Source organism: Varanus komodoensis, unplaced genomic scaffold (assembly GCF_004798865.1).
Source record: "Varanus komodoensis strain SLA01 unplaced genomic scaffold, ASM479886v1 scaffold1, whole genome shotgun sequence".
Classification (NCBI taxonomy): domain Eukaryota; kingdom Metazoa; phylum Chordata; class Lepidosauria; order Squamata; family Varanidae; genus Varanus; species Varanus komodoensis.
Genome location: NW_025335268.1, coordinates 2,972,468 through 2,990,746, shown reverse-complemented (window position 1 = coordinate 2,990,746; position 18,279 = coordinate 2,972,468). Strand labels below are relative to the sequence as shown.

The following is an 18,279-nucleotide window of genomic DNA, read 5'->3' as shown; positions in this document are numbered from 1 at the left end:
ATATATATATATATATATATATATATATATATATATATATTTTGTTGGAGGTTGTGAATTCTCAGCTTCTCCTTTCCACAAATTAAGGAGCTACCTTGCTTGAAATAACTTCTCTCTTTCCTGTGGAGCTGTAGCTTGAGCAACCTTTCTATAATAGAAAGTATGGAAGCCTGGTCATTGCATAATAATAAAACATGGAAGTGTAAAATCACAAGTATATAAATGCACTGAGGATGCTGCATGATTCCAAAACTTTGAAAATTTAGTTTGTAGATGCCTTTTTTCTTGTTTGTTTGTTTGTTTGTTAGTTTTTTAAAAAGTGGTGTGATCTCCAGGATGTTATATATGTCTTTCTTAGAGCAAGGGCGGCGGCCAAAGGGGTCGCTGCCGTTTGGGAGCCGTTCGGGGGACGAGAGGGGGGCTGGGCTGGCCAAGGACTTTTGTTGAAATAGGCTTGCCTACCGCTGAATCTTAGGGAAGGGGAAGGATTTTTTTCTCTTTTTCTTCTTCTTTTTATCTTTCTTTTTCTCCTCTTTCGAACTGCTTTATAATTTTACCCTGCTTTACTCAATGCTTTTGAGTCATCCCTGGCCATGTCGACGTTTATATATCCTGAGGAACACACGGGTGCTGCCATTGGCATGGTTACGGGCAATGGTCGTTACAGCAATAGGGGCTTAATGTGTCCACGTAGAAGAAGGATGGACAGATGGCTGACACCTATCCCTCCTTCTGGTTCTGCCCCCAACCAGAGGGCGCCAGGTAGCCTTGTCAACCACCCCTTGGGCCTGACTGTGCTGCTGCTCAATGCCAGGTCGGTCAATAATAAATCTTCCCTCATCCATGACTTGATTGTGGATGAGGGGGCCGACCTGGCTTGCATAACGGAGACCTGGGCGGGAGAGGGAGGGGATGTTGCCCTCTCCCAATTGTGCCCGCCCTGGTAAGGTATCTGGTTCAACACTGTTCACGCCCAGAAGGGAGGGGAGGGGGAGTCGCGTTGGTTTACCGAGCCTCCATCTCTCTCACGGGTCTTCCGGTCCCTTCGAGACCAGAGCTGGAGTGCCTCTACTTGGTGTTGGGCGAACGAGACAGACTGGGGATTCTATTGGTGTACCGTGCACCCTTCTGCCCAGCAGTCTCCCTATCTGAGCTGACAGAGACCATCTCGGACCTGGTGTTGAGGACCCCCAGGATGTTGGTCCTGGGGGACTTCAATCTCCATGCCGAATCTGGACTGACCGGGGCGGCTCAGGACTTCATGGCCTCTATGACAGCCATGTGCCTGTCTCAACACGTCATCGGCCCGACCCATGAACGTGGACACACTCTGGACCTGGTTTTCTCGACGGGGCAGGAAGAGGATGACCTGAGGGTGAGGAATTTATGTTTGATTCCCCTGTCATGGTCAGACCACCTCCTGGTGAGGTTTGTGCTCGAGAGCGGCCTCTCCCTCTATAAGAGTGCGGACCCGATTGTATGGGCCCGCTCCTGGAGCCGGATGAATCCGGATGGATTCCTGAAGGCCCTGGGGGAGTTTCCGGCTGACAAGACTGGTGCTCCTGTCGAGGCTCTGGTCGAACTGTGGAACAGAGAGATGACCAGGGCTGTGGACACAATCGCTCCTAAGCGTCCTCTCCCACCGGGCAGAGTCCGCTCTTCCCCTTGGTATACACCTGAATTGCAGGCGATGAAGCGGGTTGGGAGACAACTAGAGCGTAGGTGGAGGAAATCATGGGATGAATCTGACCGAACACACTTGAGAGCCCACTATCGGGCCTATGCTGTGGCGGTGAAGGCGGCGAAAAAGAAGTTTTTTTCCGCTTCCATTGCCTCCTCACAATGCCGCCCAGCGGAGCTTTTTCGAGTGGTACAAGGCCTGGTTTGCCTGGGTCCTAAGGAAGATCCGATGCCACCCTCAAAGGCCCGCTGTGACGACTTTGCCAGGCATTTCAGGGAGAAAATCGCTCAGATTCGTCACGAGCTGGACTCCACTAATGAATCAGAGGTTTCTGGGGAGACGCCAATGCTACCATCTGGTCCAAAATTATTGGAGGAATTTCAATTATTGCGGCCCGATGATGTGGACAAGGTGCTTGGACGAGTACGTCCCACCAGTTGCCTATTGGATCCTTGCCCGTCTTGGTTAATAAATAACTCCAAGCACGGGATTGGGACCTGGATCTTGGAAGTGGTTAACGCTTCTCTGAGGGAGGGTCGGGTACCTGCCCCTTTAAAGGAGGCGGTAATACGACCGGTCCTGAAGAAAGCGTCACTGGATCCAGAGATGGCCACTAACTATAGACCTGTGGCCAACATCCCGTTTCTGGGCAAGGTGTTGGAGCGAGTGGTGGCGGGACAACTCCAAGCACTCTTGGATGAAACTGATTATCTGGATCCTTTTCAGTCCAGCTTCAGACCCGGGTACGGTACTGAATCTGCCTTGGTCGCCCTGTACGATGACCTGTGCAGGGAGAAGGACAGGGGGAGTGCATCCCTGTTGGTTCTTCTGGACATCTCGGCGGCTTTCGATACCATCGACCATGGTATCCTTCTGAATAGGCTAGCGAGATTGGGAGTTGGAGGCACTGCTTTGCAGTGGTTCCGCTCCTATATCAACGGTCGATTCCAGAAGGTAGTGCTGCGGGACTATGTCTCTGCGCCATGGCAGCTATGCCATGGAGTACCACAGGGCTCCATTCTATCCCCTTTGCTATTTAACATCTATATGAAACTGCTGGGAGAGGTCATCAGGAGGTGTGGGCTGCGGAATCATCAGTACGCTGATGATACCCAGCTCTACCTCTCGTTTTCCACTAATCCAGGTGAGGCAGTGGCTGTGCTGAACCGGTGCTTGGCTGAGGTAATGGAATGGATGAGGGCCAATAAGCTGAAACTCAATCCAGACAAGACGGAGGTCCTGTTGGTTGGTGGCTCGGGCTTCGGAGAGGGTGGATTTGACCTGGTCCTGAATGGTGCAACACTCCCTCTTAGGGACAAGGTCCGCAGCTTAGGAGTACTCCTCGACCCGGAGCTTTCTTTGGAAGCTCAGGTGACAGCGGTAGCGAGGAGCGCCTTCCTTCAGCTTCGGCTGATTAATCAGCTGCGCTCCTACCTGGAGTACGACTGCCTGGCGACGGTGACACACACGCTGGTGACTTCCCACCTAGACTTCTGTAATGCGCTTTACGTGGGGCTTCCCCTGAAGACGGTCCGAACACTTCAATTGGTGAAAAATAGAGCTGCCAGGTTGCTGACGGGGACAGGGCGTTATGCTCACATGACTCCAGTCCTCCGTCAGCTTCATTGGCTTCCCATTGAAGCCCAGGCCCAATTCAAGGTGTTGATTATGACCTATCAAGCCCTAAAAGGCTTGGGTCCTGGCTACCTGAATGAGCGCTTATGTCCGTATATGCCCGACCGCCCCTTGAGATCTGCGGGAGAGTCCCTTCTCCGGGAACCCTCCATGAAAGAAATTAGGAGAGTAAGTACTCGAAGGAGGGCTTTCTCTGCGGTGGCACCCAACCTATGGAATTCACTCCCCAAAGAGGTCTGCCTGGCACTGTCGTTACTGGTTTTTCGGCGCCAGGTAAAGACCTTTTTATTTGAACATCGTTTTAATTGTTAAAATATATGATCTGGCCAGGGCAACTTCTTCTTCCTTCTCTTTTCTCCTCCTATATTCTTTATTTACTTATTTTATACTGTTAATTTTAATTTTATATTATTATGTTTGTATCTCAGTGTATTTTTTGTATTTTTGTATTTAGTGGTAATTTATTATGTTCTATTGTATTTCAATGTATTTTATTGTGTTGTAAGCCGCCCCGAGGCTTCGGCAAGGGGCGGCATAGAAATGTTAATAATAATAATAATAATAATAATAATAATAATAATAAACCATACTTCCATAGCTGCATTTTCATGCACTTACCCCTACAAATGTGCACCTTTCCACCTGCTGTATCAGCTTAATCCTTAGACAGTACACATGGAAGAGCAATTATAGTTATCAACCAATTAAATAAAAAACAATTAAGGAAAACAATCCCACCATGGCTTTAAAATAAATATTTTACACTTAAATATGACCCACATTATTTCTTATGGTAAACGTTCACTACATTAAGATTTTTATTAATCTGCTGTGACCTAAAAAAAAACTGTATTAACAGTACAATGTGGAATTGGACTTTGAATGCAGATAAAGCCATCATCTTGAGAATAGCTCTTTCTGACAAAAAGGTGTTCTTTTGAAATAAAGTCCTATTCACTACATTCCTTTTAGAGTTAATGTGAATTTTAGTGCCTCTAATTTCAGATTGAAGTGAGGTCTAGAATAAAAATCACCAGCTGACAATTGAATTTATAGACAGTTGTGAATATTTCAGGCTTGTATAAAAGATCTGCAGAAAACCAAGTACAGAGAAGAAGAGGGAATTAAGTTTTTGGTGTAAAGTAATAGTGGCTCTAAGAATTCTTCCATGTAAGCTAAAATTAGGAGCAGCTCTTTTATTATTGAGCTGTGTTTTAGGCAAAACTCCCTGTAATAGCAAACTTGGTGATTGCCAAAATGGAGCTCTTGGAAAATAAAAGGAAGGAATCCACATATTAAGCAGACCCCCTAGGCTAGCATGAGGTTTTTCTTTTTCTTTTTTAAGTACTGTGCTGAAATTCCAAATGGAATCATTCTTCATCAACATGCATGAAAGCTGGAACAGGATGAAAATGTGGGGGGGGGAACCCCAATGTTCTCTGGGGGCAGAAAAGAATTGTTACAAATTTTGCAGGTCACTGAGAGAATTTCATTTTAATTGTTGGCTTCTGACTTGACTTTTTTGTTTGAAAATGCCCTTTTGTCACACAGCAATGGTGGCATTCCTGGCATGCTTCAGCAGCCATTTCCCTCCACTATGCCACCACAGAGCACAACATGAACTTGGTGGGGCATGATGGTCTGCCATTTACACCCCCAGTGGCCAACTACATATTCCACTAATTTAGCTGCCTGGGAACACCAAATACGGGAGGCAGATTTCAATCCTAATGTGTTCCAGTTAGCCTTCATTGACCACCTTTTGTATTTTCTTGTGAGTCATTGTAGTGCTGTGGCTGGAATGGAAGACTGGTCTTGGAAGACCCAGGTTCAAATCCCCAGTCAGGCATGACATTCATTGGTGAGCTTGTGTTAGTCACTGTCCCTTAGCTTCAGCTACCCCATCTTAACCTACTTGAGGTTAAAAAAGAAAGAAGACCATGTGAAGATCCAGGGCAATCTTGACAAAGTTGAATGCTGGACTTAAAGTAACAGAATGAGATTCAATAGGTGCAAATGCCAAGTCGTCCACTTAGGAAAAAGAAATCAAATGCATCAATACAAGGGGTGGGGGTGGGGGGAAGATACAGAACTGAAAAAGAAAAAGACTTGGAGTTATTGTGGACAATAGGCTAAACATGATCCTACAATGTGATGCAGTTGCAAAAAGGAAAAATGGTATTTTGGGATGCATTAATAGAAGTATTCCTTTCATATCACAAGAAGTAGTAGTTCTCCTCTGCTCCTCACTAGTCAGACCTCATCTGGAATAGTTTGTCCAGTTCTGGGCACCAATATTTAAGTAAGATGGAAAAAATTAGAAAAGGTCCAAAGGAGGGCAACCACAATTATCCAGCGTTTGGAAGCCCTGCCTTTTGAGGAGAGATTGAGAGAACTGGGCATGTTCAGCCTTGAGAAGAAAAGACTGAGGGAGGATATGATATCACTCTATAAATACCTCAAAGGCTGCCACAAAGAGGAAGGTCAAGAGCTGTTCTTGCTGATACCAGAGTGTAGGATGTGGAATAAGCATTTCAAGTTGCAACAACTCAGATTCAGGCTAGATATCAGGAAAAGCTTCCTCACGGTCAGAGCAATTCAACAGTGGAACCAGTTGCCTAGAGAGGTTGTGGGCTCTCCCACACTAGAACCATTCAAAAAGAAACTGGACTGCCATCTCAGTAGGATGATGTAAGCCGGTGTCCTGCAACAGCAGGGTTGGACCTGATGGCCTTCTTGGCCCCTTACAACTTTACTGTTCTATGATTCAAGGAAACACTGCTTTTAGTTCTTTGTAGGAAAGACTTGATATTATATTATGCCAGTGCTGTCTGGCTAGAGGTTGTCTGGTTCACTTACTGGATCCCCACAAAAATCAGTCATATCCCTCCCCTTACTACAGTGGCTGTGTTAATCTTTTAACAGTCCATATTTGTAAAAACAGGAAGTTTGACACAAAGGCAGCAAACACTTATATAAAATTGTCTAATTGGTAGATTGTGAGAGAATTATTTGGCATTTTTATCATAGCTATATAAAATCCTCTGCCAGGATGAAGGGTTGGTGAAGAAAGGGAAGGATGTCCTACTGACTCTACCCAAAGATCATAATGTATGTGAGACCTGTCAGTAATTGCAAGGTAATAAGTTGAATGGTGATGTGAGTACTCTGAATTAAAAGGAATTCACAGAGCTGCTATCAGTCGGTGATGATTCACTTTCAGATGTTGACTTGAGAAAAATGCTTGGCCAGCTAGAAGCAAGAGTGAAAGAACTCTGTTTATAAATTGTGATACTCATTAGTAGTGGTAGGTACATGTAGCAGATGCAAAAGAGCAGATGTTAGAACTCTTCTCCTTACCTTTCCTTCCTAGTTCTTTAGATAGCCTAACGTATTGAAAGGCTTTTTGCCAATTGGGCTACCATACTGATTGTATTTCTGCTCATCAATGTAATATTTATCCAGCTACCCATCTGATGGCTTTTGGCATTATAAGGAAATATGTGAGCAGTCAAAGAATTCTCAGTATTTACCTACTACTGTAGCTTATTTTGCCCAATTTATTTTAACTGTCACAGCATTTTCTGGCTCTGCTATCAGTGCCTCCAGGATTTGACTACAAAGGCAGGTAAGGACATGTTCTGTGTGGCTGCCCTTCAGTTCTGGAGCTGCCTTCTCACTAGAGGAAGTCCATCCAAGTCTGAACTTCTATACCCTCCAGAAATGTTGCATTTTTTTCTTGCTCTCAGTGGTGAAAGGTTTGGAGGTTGCTGAGTATGAGCTTAACATGTCAGAGTAGGAGGTTTATTGCATGAGAGTTATCTCTGCTTCTGAGGCAAGTTTCTGAGAATGCAGATTTCCAAAGAAAGTAAAAGCTAGGGAGAAGCATTTTTCTCTAGACTTCAGCAATTAGAATAGGATCGAACTTTCCATGCTTCCAGTTGTACCCCCATCCTGCATGAGGTCTTCTTTGTCTGATACTTGCATTTTTACAATAAGTGTAAGAATTGTAGAAATAAGTTCTACCATTTTCAGAATGGCTGACTGAGAAATGCTGGGAGTTCTAAGACTTGTTTCCTGCCGGGACATGCCTAGGTTTATGCTGTTAGAAAGCAAGCTGCACCAAGGCTGTGCTGTTCGGAACACCAAGTAACATCAGTGCCTCTGGTCTTTCCTTTTAAAAGCCCAGCAAGGTGAAAGTAATGATGGAGCTCTCAGATAGCTTCCTCCCACCCCCACAGTGAGGAAGTAATTGCTGTTAGGAAAAAGTTAATAAAAATGTGCCTTTGTTTTATGGTGCACAAATTAAGCACATCTCTTGATATGTCAAATATCATGGTGGAAGAACATTGGCTGTTTGAAAAATTAGATCCAACAGTTTGCCAGATAAGACAGCAAGACAATTGCTTTTTCCACTGATTTGACAGAACACTCACATTTTTAGAAATAAGATTGTTTTCTAACGTAGAACAAACGTCTGCATTGTGTATAATCATAAAAAGCCTTTTATGAGATATCACAGTATGTAAATGTACATGATTTTATTGCTTGGTTTTAATATGTTAAATGTCAAATAGTTAATCAGTAAAACTTTTAAACTTTAATAACAATTCAAGAAGTTTTATAAAGTCTTGAACAAATTAACCCAGATTGTAGGGAGCTTTCACAATAGATTTCTGAGGCATAAAATGTTTACATTTTCACCTAAAAATGTAAAGTGTGCATGCACCTGTCAGGGAGCTATGATTGGATACAGTTCCTTTTTGAACATCCCTCTAACCTGGATTCACATTTGTGTAATGGATGAAATTTTCTTTAGTCCCTTTTTGAAAAAGTTTTTAAAAATAGACTTAGCATGGGATTTGCTATGACTTCTTTGTCTCTTCTTGCTACTTATAACCAAAATTTCAATCTTTTCCTCCTCTTTTCTTCAGTGACAGGCAGATAATTTGCAAGTTCAAATTCTTGTGCTACTTAAAGAGGAATGACCAAGTAAAGGGTTTTTGCCTTGTAACAAGCAAACTTTATCTATTTTCTCCAGTTAAACAGCAAAACCTACCCAACCCCATCCAAATGTTAGATGACATATCATATGGACTTCAGGATATATGGGATACTTGCATTGTAATTACTGTTAGTCTTGAGAATAATAGCTAAAAAGTAATTGCAGGCAAAGCTGATGAATCATTCCACTTACACTTTGTGGAACAGAATCAAGCCTTAATTATTTGTTGGAAACTGAGATGATCTATTACTAAATAACACATTTTATCCTTCTCTTTCTATGTATAGATAGATATTCTAGATTCTGAAATTCAATCAATAGAAGATGCAGTTATGCTTTGTGAATCATGCTGACAGACAGCAATTACAGAGCAAAACATTTATTTATGCAAATGCAAGAAATATTTTTGACTTTCTTTGCTAGCAAAAGATGGGTTGGGGTTGGGTTAGGCAGTGAATTCTGTGTCATCATGAAGATGACAAGTTCAGAATTTGGGGAGTTGATTTAAAGAAAATTGGCAAGGGGTAGTACAGAGAAAAAAACAAATTAGAATCATTCTCTTTAAAGTTTTGTTTACTGCCTTTCAGAAGCTTTGATAAAGCTCTGTCATTGCCTTACACTGTAAAACATGTAAAACAAGAGGTATTGACCAATGAATGAATGATGTGTGGTCCTTAGCCCTTGTAATGCTGTCCAGGAACTTCTCTCTCTCTGTCTCTCACTCTCACTCTCCTTACAATGCAGGCTTCTCTGCAGAATGTCAAGCAAGGATCGACACATTGATTCCAGCTGTTCGTCGTATATCAAGACGGAACCATCAAGCCCCGCCTCCTTGACGGATAGCATCAATCACCATAGCCCTGGTGGCTCCTCTGACGCCAGTGGGAGCTACAGTTCAACCATGAACGGACATCAGAATGGGCTAGATTCACCACCGCTCTACCCTTCTGCCCCAGGTCTTGGGGGCAATGGGCCTGTCAGGAAACGATATGATGACTGCTCCAGTACCATCGCTGAAGATTCACAGACCAAGTGTGAATACATGCTGAACTCAATGCCCAAAAGACTGTGTTTGGTGTGTGGTGATATTGCATCAGGGTACCACTACGGCGTGGCTTCGTGTGAAGCCTGCAAGGCTTTCTTCAAGAGGACAATTCAAGGTCAGTATTTGATTATACTTCTTTCCTCCAAAAGAAAAGAAAAAAAACACATACACTCTTCAGTTCTTTGCCATCCCCAAAATTATTTTGTTAACTTGTCATGTCCATTTGTGTTAATGCTAAGTTCTCCTGTAATTTGGTGGCAGCTCTGTAAGTATAAAGACAGCACAATTTAAATGACTAGCTTTTTCTTCATTTTGATTCAAATATGTATCTTCCAGGGTAGGGGCATCTTTTTTGCTTACTCTTATGTGGATGGTAAAAATCAACTTCCAAACTTTAGGAGACATTCCAGTTAAAACCTCCATGAAAGGATAGTTTTGCCACAGGAAGAACTCTCTGATTCCCCTTAATCTATCCACAAGCTTCCCATTTACTGGCCCAGATTACATCTTTCTCAACCTTCTGTTGCAATTTCTATATAGTCTCTTCCCAAAGATCAAGCAAGCCTCAGTTAAAATAGAGGTGTAAAGCAGCCTTCCCCAACATGGTGGACTTTAGAGACATTTGGACTGTGACTCCCAAAATTCCCGTCTAGCAGGGCCATTGACTGTGAATTCTGGGTGTTGCAGTCCAAACATGCCTAGAATGGCACAAGCTTGGGAAAGGCTAGTGTAAAAGGATATAGGAAATTGCATAGGAAATTACACTGTCTGGCACTCGGTCTTTCAGTATCACGTGCTACCTGCTATTTCTAACTTCAGATGCCTGGAACTAAGCCTAACATCTGCTTGCAGAACATGTGGTCTGCCATTGAGCTATGGTTCTTCTCCAGTGCACTACTGAAACATCCTTTCAGTTACCTCCGTCAGAGATATCAGAAAATACATGGAACAAAAAACAGAGTCCCAGGCAAACCTGGTCTGGAGAAAATATTTTCTCAGTGCCAAAACTGAAAACCACTTACTTTGAAGCATGGTTTAACTCATCTGTTAAGACTACCCAAAAAACAAGCAAACAGACAAACTTATAATCTTTGTGTCTAGTTGTCACAGTGAAGTCCTTAATGCCTACAAAAAGGAAAAGAAGATTTCAAGATTTAGATGGGAGAAGAAAATCCTTGCTGATAACACAAAGCAGGCTATAAATGAAACACTAGGGTAAAATAAAAATAATCAGAAGTCATAGTCAGTATGAACAAAATTAGCATGAAAAGATTTGACTTTTAAGCCATTATGGGAAAAACGCTGCTGAAACACTATCTAACTAAAGTCTTAAGTACTTGCATTGATGGATAGACTGTAATATTATCAATCTATAAACAGCAATATTTTTAGGATTTGAAGCACCAGGTGATAAAGGTAGAGTTGATTTAAGGCAGTTTCTTACTTAGTGGTATTGTTCCTGTTTGTATTGAAAACTAAACCTAAACCAATATAGTGTTCCTTATCTCCAAAATGAGTGATGGCTGTCTTTCTAGTATAGGTCTTTCTGCCAAGTTAATTGCCTGCATTTGGTCTCTTTTTGTCAGTTTGCACCTGAAAAAGTCATCCCCAAACAACTGTTATTTATAGTAGCTACAAGGAAAGAGCCACAGCAAGCTCTCTGGAAAGGCAGACTTTGGTCCATCTGTAATACAGGCAACTATTTAACTAGCCTGCTCCTCCTTTTCAGTTCTATTTGCATGATTAAAACTGAAGCATACTCCATGTTGCTAAATCAAAAGTTGCCTAGCAGCAGCTGGTTCTCAACTTTGATAAAGCTGCTGTGTTGGGCATCTGGCCCAGCTTTCAAGAAACCACATTCCCTGTTCCACTGAGATTCAGTTCAGCTTTCTCCATGAGTTAACATACCCCCACACCAAACCTTCACGACTTGCAAGCACTCACAATCACAGGTCCCATTTCCATGTATATTCCCACCATTTGATGTACATCATACTACTGCAGTATGAATACACTTGATGAAAGAGTAATAATGATTGGGAAAACTTAATAGCTTACAGTGTTACTAAAAGGTTGTACCTCTATATGTATATCCATTTGTGGCTTATTAGCTAAACAAATTGCTGATACAGTGAAATCTGCAAATTGAACAGCATTGGATTCAAATTGTTCTGGTGTTTATTCTCAGAAATGCTGTCATTAAATAATTCCCATCCAGAGCAAATACCTTTGCCTGCTAAAAATGTTCTCACTCAGTTACATGTTGTTCCAAACTGCTTTCATTTCAAAGAAGGCAATAAAATGGCAAGTACTAAAATAGTGTATTACTTGGTGGTGGTGGGGGGGAATTAGTTTATTTTGTTGCATTAGTATCTTGAAAAATGGCATAATTTTAAATAAAGTAATTAAAATCCAACTTATAAGAAGCAACAGAAAACTTTATGTCCCAGAGGGGCAGGGGATAAATGTTCCTCTTTATTACAAAACGCTAAACCTTGTAAATATTAGGACTTGTTCAGGAGCTAGGTTTCTTCCCTCTCTCTTTCAAACCAGCAGACCATTCTTTGACAAAAGCTCCTTATTCTGCAGTGTACATCCAGCAAACTGTAACCAGTGAAGAAAGAATATCTGAGCATCCACAGAGTGGTTTGTTGAATCCAAATGAGAAACTACTTCTGAGAACCTTCCTTTTGGGTACCCTGGGTTCCACCCATTTGGGAGTGTCCTCCTGGAAATGGGCAAGCATCTTAGCTGTACACAGCACCTCTAGTTGGCTAGCCCTTCTCTCCCAACTCCACATCATGGGATCAAAGATCATACCAGACTCATTCAGCTACTGCCCCATGCTCCCGCCCAGCATATGTAGACTCCAACTACTTTCAGGGTCTGCCTGAATACGTAGAGATGGCAGCCTTGAGACATGCTCTTCTGCCTTTTCCATTTCTGTATCTGGAGGTTTCATAAATTAATAACTTAAGGTTGTACCTTTTAGTTCCAGGTTTCATCCTCCTCATGAGAAGAGTACATGCCACTCTGGCCCTGAAACGCATTTTATTTATTTATTTAAAATATTTATATGCCATCCTATTTGCAAAAAGCCTCAAGACGGCTTACAGCATAAAATAAAATATAACATAAATAAATTCCTAACCCACACTGGCTGCAGTTAAAAACATAGAAAAGACAATGTTAAAACTTACTAAAATAATCGCTGGAATAAAAAGGTCTTAACCTGGCACTGCAAATCAAATAATGACGGCACCAGGCAGACCTCTCTGGGGACCGCATTCCATAGATGGGGCGCCGCTGCAGAGAAAGCCCTCCTCTGGGTACTTTTGCCTCCTATTATCTTCACGGAGGGTTCCCGGAGGAATGCCTCTGCTGCTGATCTCAAGGGGTGGGAGGGCAAATATGGAAGAAGGTGTTCCTTCAGGTATTCAGGTCCCAAGCCATTAAGGGCTTTATAGGTAATAACCAGTACCTTGTATTGAGCCCGGACTTCGATGGGAAGCCAGTGAAGCTGGTAGAGGACTGGGGTTATGTGAGAATAATGCCCAGTCCCCGTCAGCAACCTGGCTGCTCTGTTTTGCACCATCTGAAGTATCTGGACTGTCTTCAGGGGCAGCCCCACATAGAGCGCGTTACAGTAATCCAACCGGGAAATAACCAATGCATGTGTCACTGTCGCTAGGCAATCTTCCTCCAGGTAGGGGCACAGCTGATAGATTAGCCGAAGCTGAAGGAAAGCGATCCTCGCCACCACAGTCACTTGAGCTTCCAAGGACAGCTCCGGGTCGAGGAGCACTCCCAAGCTGCGGACCCTGTCCTTTACAGGGAGTGCAACCCCATCCAGGGCAAAGTCCAGGCCACCTACCCAGGAGCTCGATCCACCCACCAACAGGACCTCCGTCTTTTCTGGATTAAGTTTCAGTTTATTGGCCCTCATCCAGCCCATTATCTCAGCCAGGCACCGGTTTAGTACAGCCACTGCCTCAACCTGGATCGGTTGAAAAAGAGAGAGCTGGGTGTCATCAGCATACTGATGATTCTGCAGCCCAAACTTCCTGATGACCTCTCCCAGTGGTTTCATGTAGATATTAAATAGCAAGGGGGACAAGATGGAACCCTGCAGTACTCCATGGCATAACTGCCATGGCACAAAGCCATAGTCCCCCAGCACCACCTTGTGGAATCGGCCGTCAAGGTAGGAGTGGAACCACTGCCAAGCAGTGCCTCCTACTCCCAATCCTGCCAGCCTATCCAGAAGGATACCATGGTTGATGATATCGAAAGCCACTGAGAGGTCCAGGAGGACCAACAGGGACGCACTCCCCCTGTCTCTCTCCCTGCACAGGTCATCGTACAGGGCGACCAAGGCAGATTCAATACCAAACCCAGGTCTGAAGCCGGACTGAAATGGGTCCAGATAATCAGTGTCATCCAAGAAACACATGCCTCTTCCATGCTCAACAGCTTGACGTGTGTGTTTTCATATACCAGGTATCTGGCCACATGTCCCACATCTTTTGATGCTGGCAAGAGACTCAAAGACTAACTACAGTGAATGATATGAGTGGGTTGAGGTCTTTCCAAATAGGAGAAAAGGAACTATCCATACATATCCATAAAGAACCAATATAATATCCTCTAGTTGCTCAGGTGAACAAGACTATCAGAGATGATTAATACAGATAGTGGGCATAATTAACTTCTTTTAAAATTTCTCACAAAGCTAATTGTTTAATTGACTTTAGAAACTGTATTTTGTCTTGGGAATCTTTTGGTGGAATTGTTATAAATAAGTATAAGTTAAAAAAAGACCCGAATAATCATGTAACAGTTTTAATATAGATTCTTTGATAGCTATTTCTCTTAATAAATAAAAGTTGGACTTGATATAGTCAAACAATTTTCATGAAGGAAGCATGCAGTCAATCAAACCATTGAAATTAATTGGACTTAAATATATTTAATTTTGGCAATGGTGTTAGCCTCTAAAGCAACCTTCCTCAACCTGGTGAACTTCAGATGTTTTGGATTGCAACTCCCATCATACACGATCATTGGTTTATGGAAGTTGTGGCACTAAACATCTGGTGAAGATTAGGTGGGCGAAATCTGCACTAAAATTCCACAGTAAAGTATGTGTTTTTCCATTTTCTTTTTTGCTCCTGCTTTGAAGTATTGCAAGAACTGACTGGACTGGCAAAGCCTGATAGTTTGCTCCAGTTCTCTTGGCTCCTGCATGGCTCAATTCAGAGAATCTTCGACGGTGTTTGAGGGATGGATTTTTGCTTGTTTTAAATCTAAAACTAAAAACATTAAATATTTACAAAATGGTGGAAAGAAAAAAACCAAATTAAAACAACAAGAGAATAAAAGCAATGACAAATGCTTTGAATATGGTCTGGAAGCATATTAGGAGCTATTGCAATCAACATTGAATAGGTGTACCATGTTCCCTTCTACCCAGCCCCATTAATCAGTATGTACTAAGTGCGGCTTCTATGCCATTTTCAAAGGTAGTCCTGTATAAAGTTTGTTTCAGAAGTTCCGTCAGAAAGCATTCGTGCATGGTAATGTGATTCCCATTGACTTGCAGTTGGAAAATGTGGCTTCTGTAACTGGGATCATGTAATGAGAGCCATTTAGAGTAAGCACCTCCAAGTAGTGTCCTCTTCATGCAGCCACTGTGCTGTGCTTGGCTGATCCCCTGAGCAGTCTGTGGATTCATATATTGGGAGTGGTGATGTTAGAGAAGTTCTTGTTGTCTGCAATATGGGCCATGGATGCTATCATTGTTGTTTCTTGGCTGTGCTCAGGCAATGAACCGAGCTTTGCAAAAAGGATGATCTTGGGATCGTGACTTATTCTTAGTTAGACCAGTGGCATATCACCTCTGTATTGCCTAACCTGTCTGGCAGAGTTTTCCAGGGTTTCACACAGTTTTCCCCAGCTGTACCCTGCAACTGCAGGGATTGAACCTGAGACTTTCTATATGTAAAGCATGTGCTTGCCTTGGCCCCTCTTTAGGAGACTTAGGTTTCAGAGACATGGGGACAGGGTCATGTAGCCTCCTGCTGTAAAACTAAATATATGCAAGTTTTCATCTGCTAATAGGCTAGTAGTACTGTTTCTTTTCTCATAGTAGGAATGGGCAACTTGTAGCGCTCCAGATGTTTAGCCTCCAGATGTTTAGCCTAGCCTTCATTCTACACCAGTGACTATATGGACTGTTATTGATGGGGGTTGTAGATTAAAACATCTGGGGAGTTACTAGTGGCGTTCTCCTGATCTAGTGAACCCCTGTTAAATAATGCTAAAGAATGGAGAACGCTAAAGAAATGTGCTATCAACTTCCCCCTTAACTATAGTATGTAGTGGCATATGACCTCAAATCTGAATCCTGCATCACATTGTGCCCTCAGGAATCAGCCCATTGCCCCCCCCCCACACAAACACACACAACCAAGACAATTGGCACCTTTGAGGAACGCACTTTGCTCACCCTAACTGCCCCCCACCCCCCGGCTTGCAGTCCTAAGTGGGACCTAGCCTGGAAGCTGAGCTTGCAACTACTGAGCTGGTAGAGTTCTACCAGTAGGCTATGAGGGGAAAAAACCGGGTAACTGCCTGTGCCATGAATACTTGTTTACATGTTACTTATTCATATTTTCCTTTCTCTTGAATATAAAAACACCGCCCCCCCCACTCCTGTTCTTGCAGTGTCAGCAATGGTTGTAGCTAAGGAAACATCACTTACCAAAAACTGATAATGCAATTGTGAAATTCACAGGGCTTTTCTACAATTTCTTAAGCAGGACCAGGCAAAGCCCTTTCAAAAAATTTATTTATAATGTATAAAATTGGAGAGAGGTCTCAACCATTCATTTGAAGAAGATCTGTGATGAAATGAACCTCTAAAATTGATACAAAATATAACCTGCTCCACCTACGCTCTACGTCTAGAGCGTAGGTGGAGGAGATCATGGGGTGATTCTGACCGAACACACTTAAGACCCCATTATTGGGCCTATGCTGTGGCGGTGAGGATGGCGAAGAAGAAATTCTTCTCCGTTTCCGTTGGCTCCTCACAATGCCATCCGGCGGAACTTTTTTGGGTGGTGCAGGGGCTGATACATCCAGGCCCAAAGAAAGATCTTGTGCCACCCTCGAAGGCCCGCTGTGACAATTTTGCCAAGCATTTCAGGGAGAAAATCGCTCAGATTCGCCACAAGCTTGACTCTGCTATTGAATCAGATTCTACTGGGGAAACGCCATCGACGCTGTCGAGTCCACAATTAATGGATGAATTTCAGTAGTTGCGGCCTGATGATGTGGACAAGGTACTTGGACAAGTACGTCCTACCACTTGCTTACTAGACCCATGCCCATCTTGGCTACTTAAGAAAGCCAAGGACGGGATTGGGACCTGGATCCTGGAGGTGGTCAATGCCTCTTTAAGAGACGGCCAGGTACCTGCCCCTTTAAAGGAGGCAGTAGTCCGGCCAGTCCTAAAGAAGGCATCCCTGGATCCAGAGGTGGCTGCCAATTATAGACCGGTGGCCAACATCCCGTTCCTGGGCAAGGTGCTAGAGCGCGTGGTGGTGGGACAACTCCAAGCACTCTTGGATGAAACTGATTATCTGGACCCATTTCAGTCCAGCTTCAGACCCGGGTATGGCACTGAATCTGCCTTGGTCGCCCTGTATGATGACCTGTGCAGGGAGAGAGACAGAGGGAGTGCGTCCCTGTTGGTTCTCCTGGACCTCTCAGCGGCTTTCAATACCATCGACCATGGTATCCTTCTGAATAGGCTAGCGAGATTGGGAGTTGGAGGCACCGCATGACGGTGGTTCCGCTCCTATCTCAATGGCCAATTTCAGAAGGTGATGCTGGGGGACTATGGCTCTGTGCCATGGCAGTTATGCCATGGAGTTCCGCAGGGGTCCATTTTGTCCCCTTTGCTATTTAACATCTACATGAAACCGCTGGGAGATGTCATCAGGAGGTGTGGGCTGCGGAATCATCAGTACGCTGATGATACCCAGCTCTACCTCTCATTTTCCACCAATCCAGGTGAGGCAGTGGCTGTGCTGAACCAGTGCCTGGCCGAAGTAATGGGCTGAATGAGGGCCAATAAACTGAAGCTCAATCCAGACAAGAGGGAGGTCCTGTTGGTGGGTGGCTTGGGCCTCGGGATGGGGACCTTGAGCCTTGTCCTAAACGGGGTTGCACTTCCTCTGAGGGACAGGGTTCGCAGCTTAGGAGTGCTCCTCGACCCTGAGCTGTCTCTAGAAGCTCAGGTGACGTTGGTGGCGAGGAGTGCCTTCCTTCAGCTTCAGCTGATACGTCAGCTGCGTCCCTTCCTGGTGAACGACTGCCTGGCGACAGTGACACACAGGCTGGTAACTTCCCGATTAGATTTCTGTAACGCGCTCTACGTGGGGCTACCCTTGAAGACGGTCCGGATACTTCAGTTGGTGCAGAATAGAGCTGCCAGGTTGCTGACGGGGACTGGGCGTTGTTCTCATATAACCCCAGTTCTCCGTCAGCTCCACTGGCTCCCGATTGAAGTCCGGGCCCAATTCAAGGTGTTGGTTATGACCTATAAAGCCCTAAATGGCTTGGGACCTGGATATCTAAAGGAACGCTTGCGCCCATATATGCCCTCCCGCCCCTTGAGATCAGCAACGGATACCCTTCTCCGGGAACCCTCTGTGACTGATATTAGGAGGGTGAGTACCTGGAGGAGGGCTTTCTCTGGGGTGGCGCCCCATCTATGGAATGCGCTCCCCAGAGAGGTCCGCCTGGCGCCGTCGTTATTTGTTTTTCGGCGCCAGGCTAAGACCTTTTTAGTTAGAACTTACTTTAAATGTTAAATTATTGAATTAATTAGGATTTTAAAATTTT

General features: G+C 43.9%; 1 protein-coding gene across 12 annotated transcripts in view; it reads left to right on the top strand.

The window, feature by feature from the left end:
- ESRRG (estrogen related receptor gamma) overlaps window positions 1-18,279 on the top strand; it is a 637,351-nt gene that overhangs the window by 445,714 nt on the left and 173,358 nt on the right. For all 12 annotated transcript variants that reach the window (XM_044426675.1, XM_044425928.1, XM_044425845.1 and 9 more), the window contains one exon: window positions 9,066-9,481. In XM_044426675.1, the coding sequence (XP_044282610.1) occupies window positions 9,079-9,481 (403 nt within the window). In that variant the 5' untranslated portion in view covers window positions 9,066-9,078. The remainder of the gene's footprint in view (window positions 1-9,065; window positions 9,482-18,279) is intronic.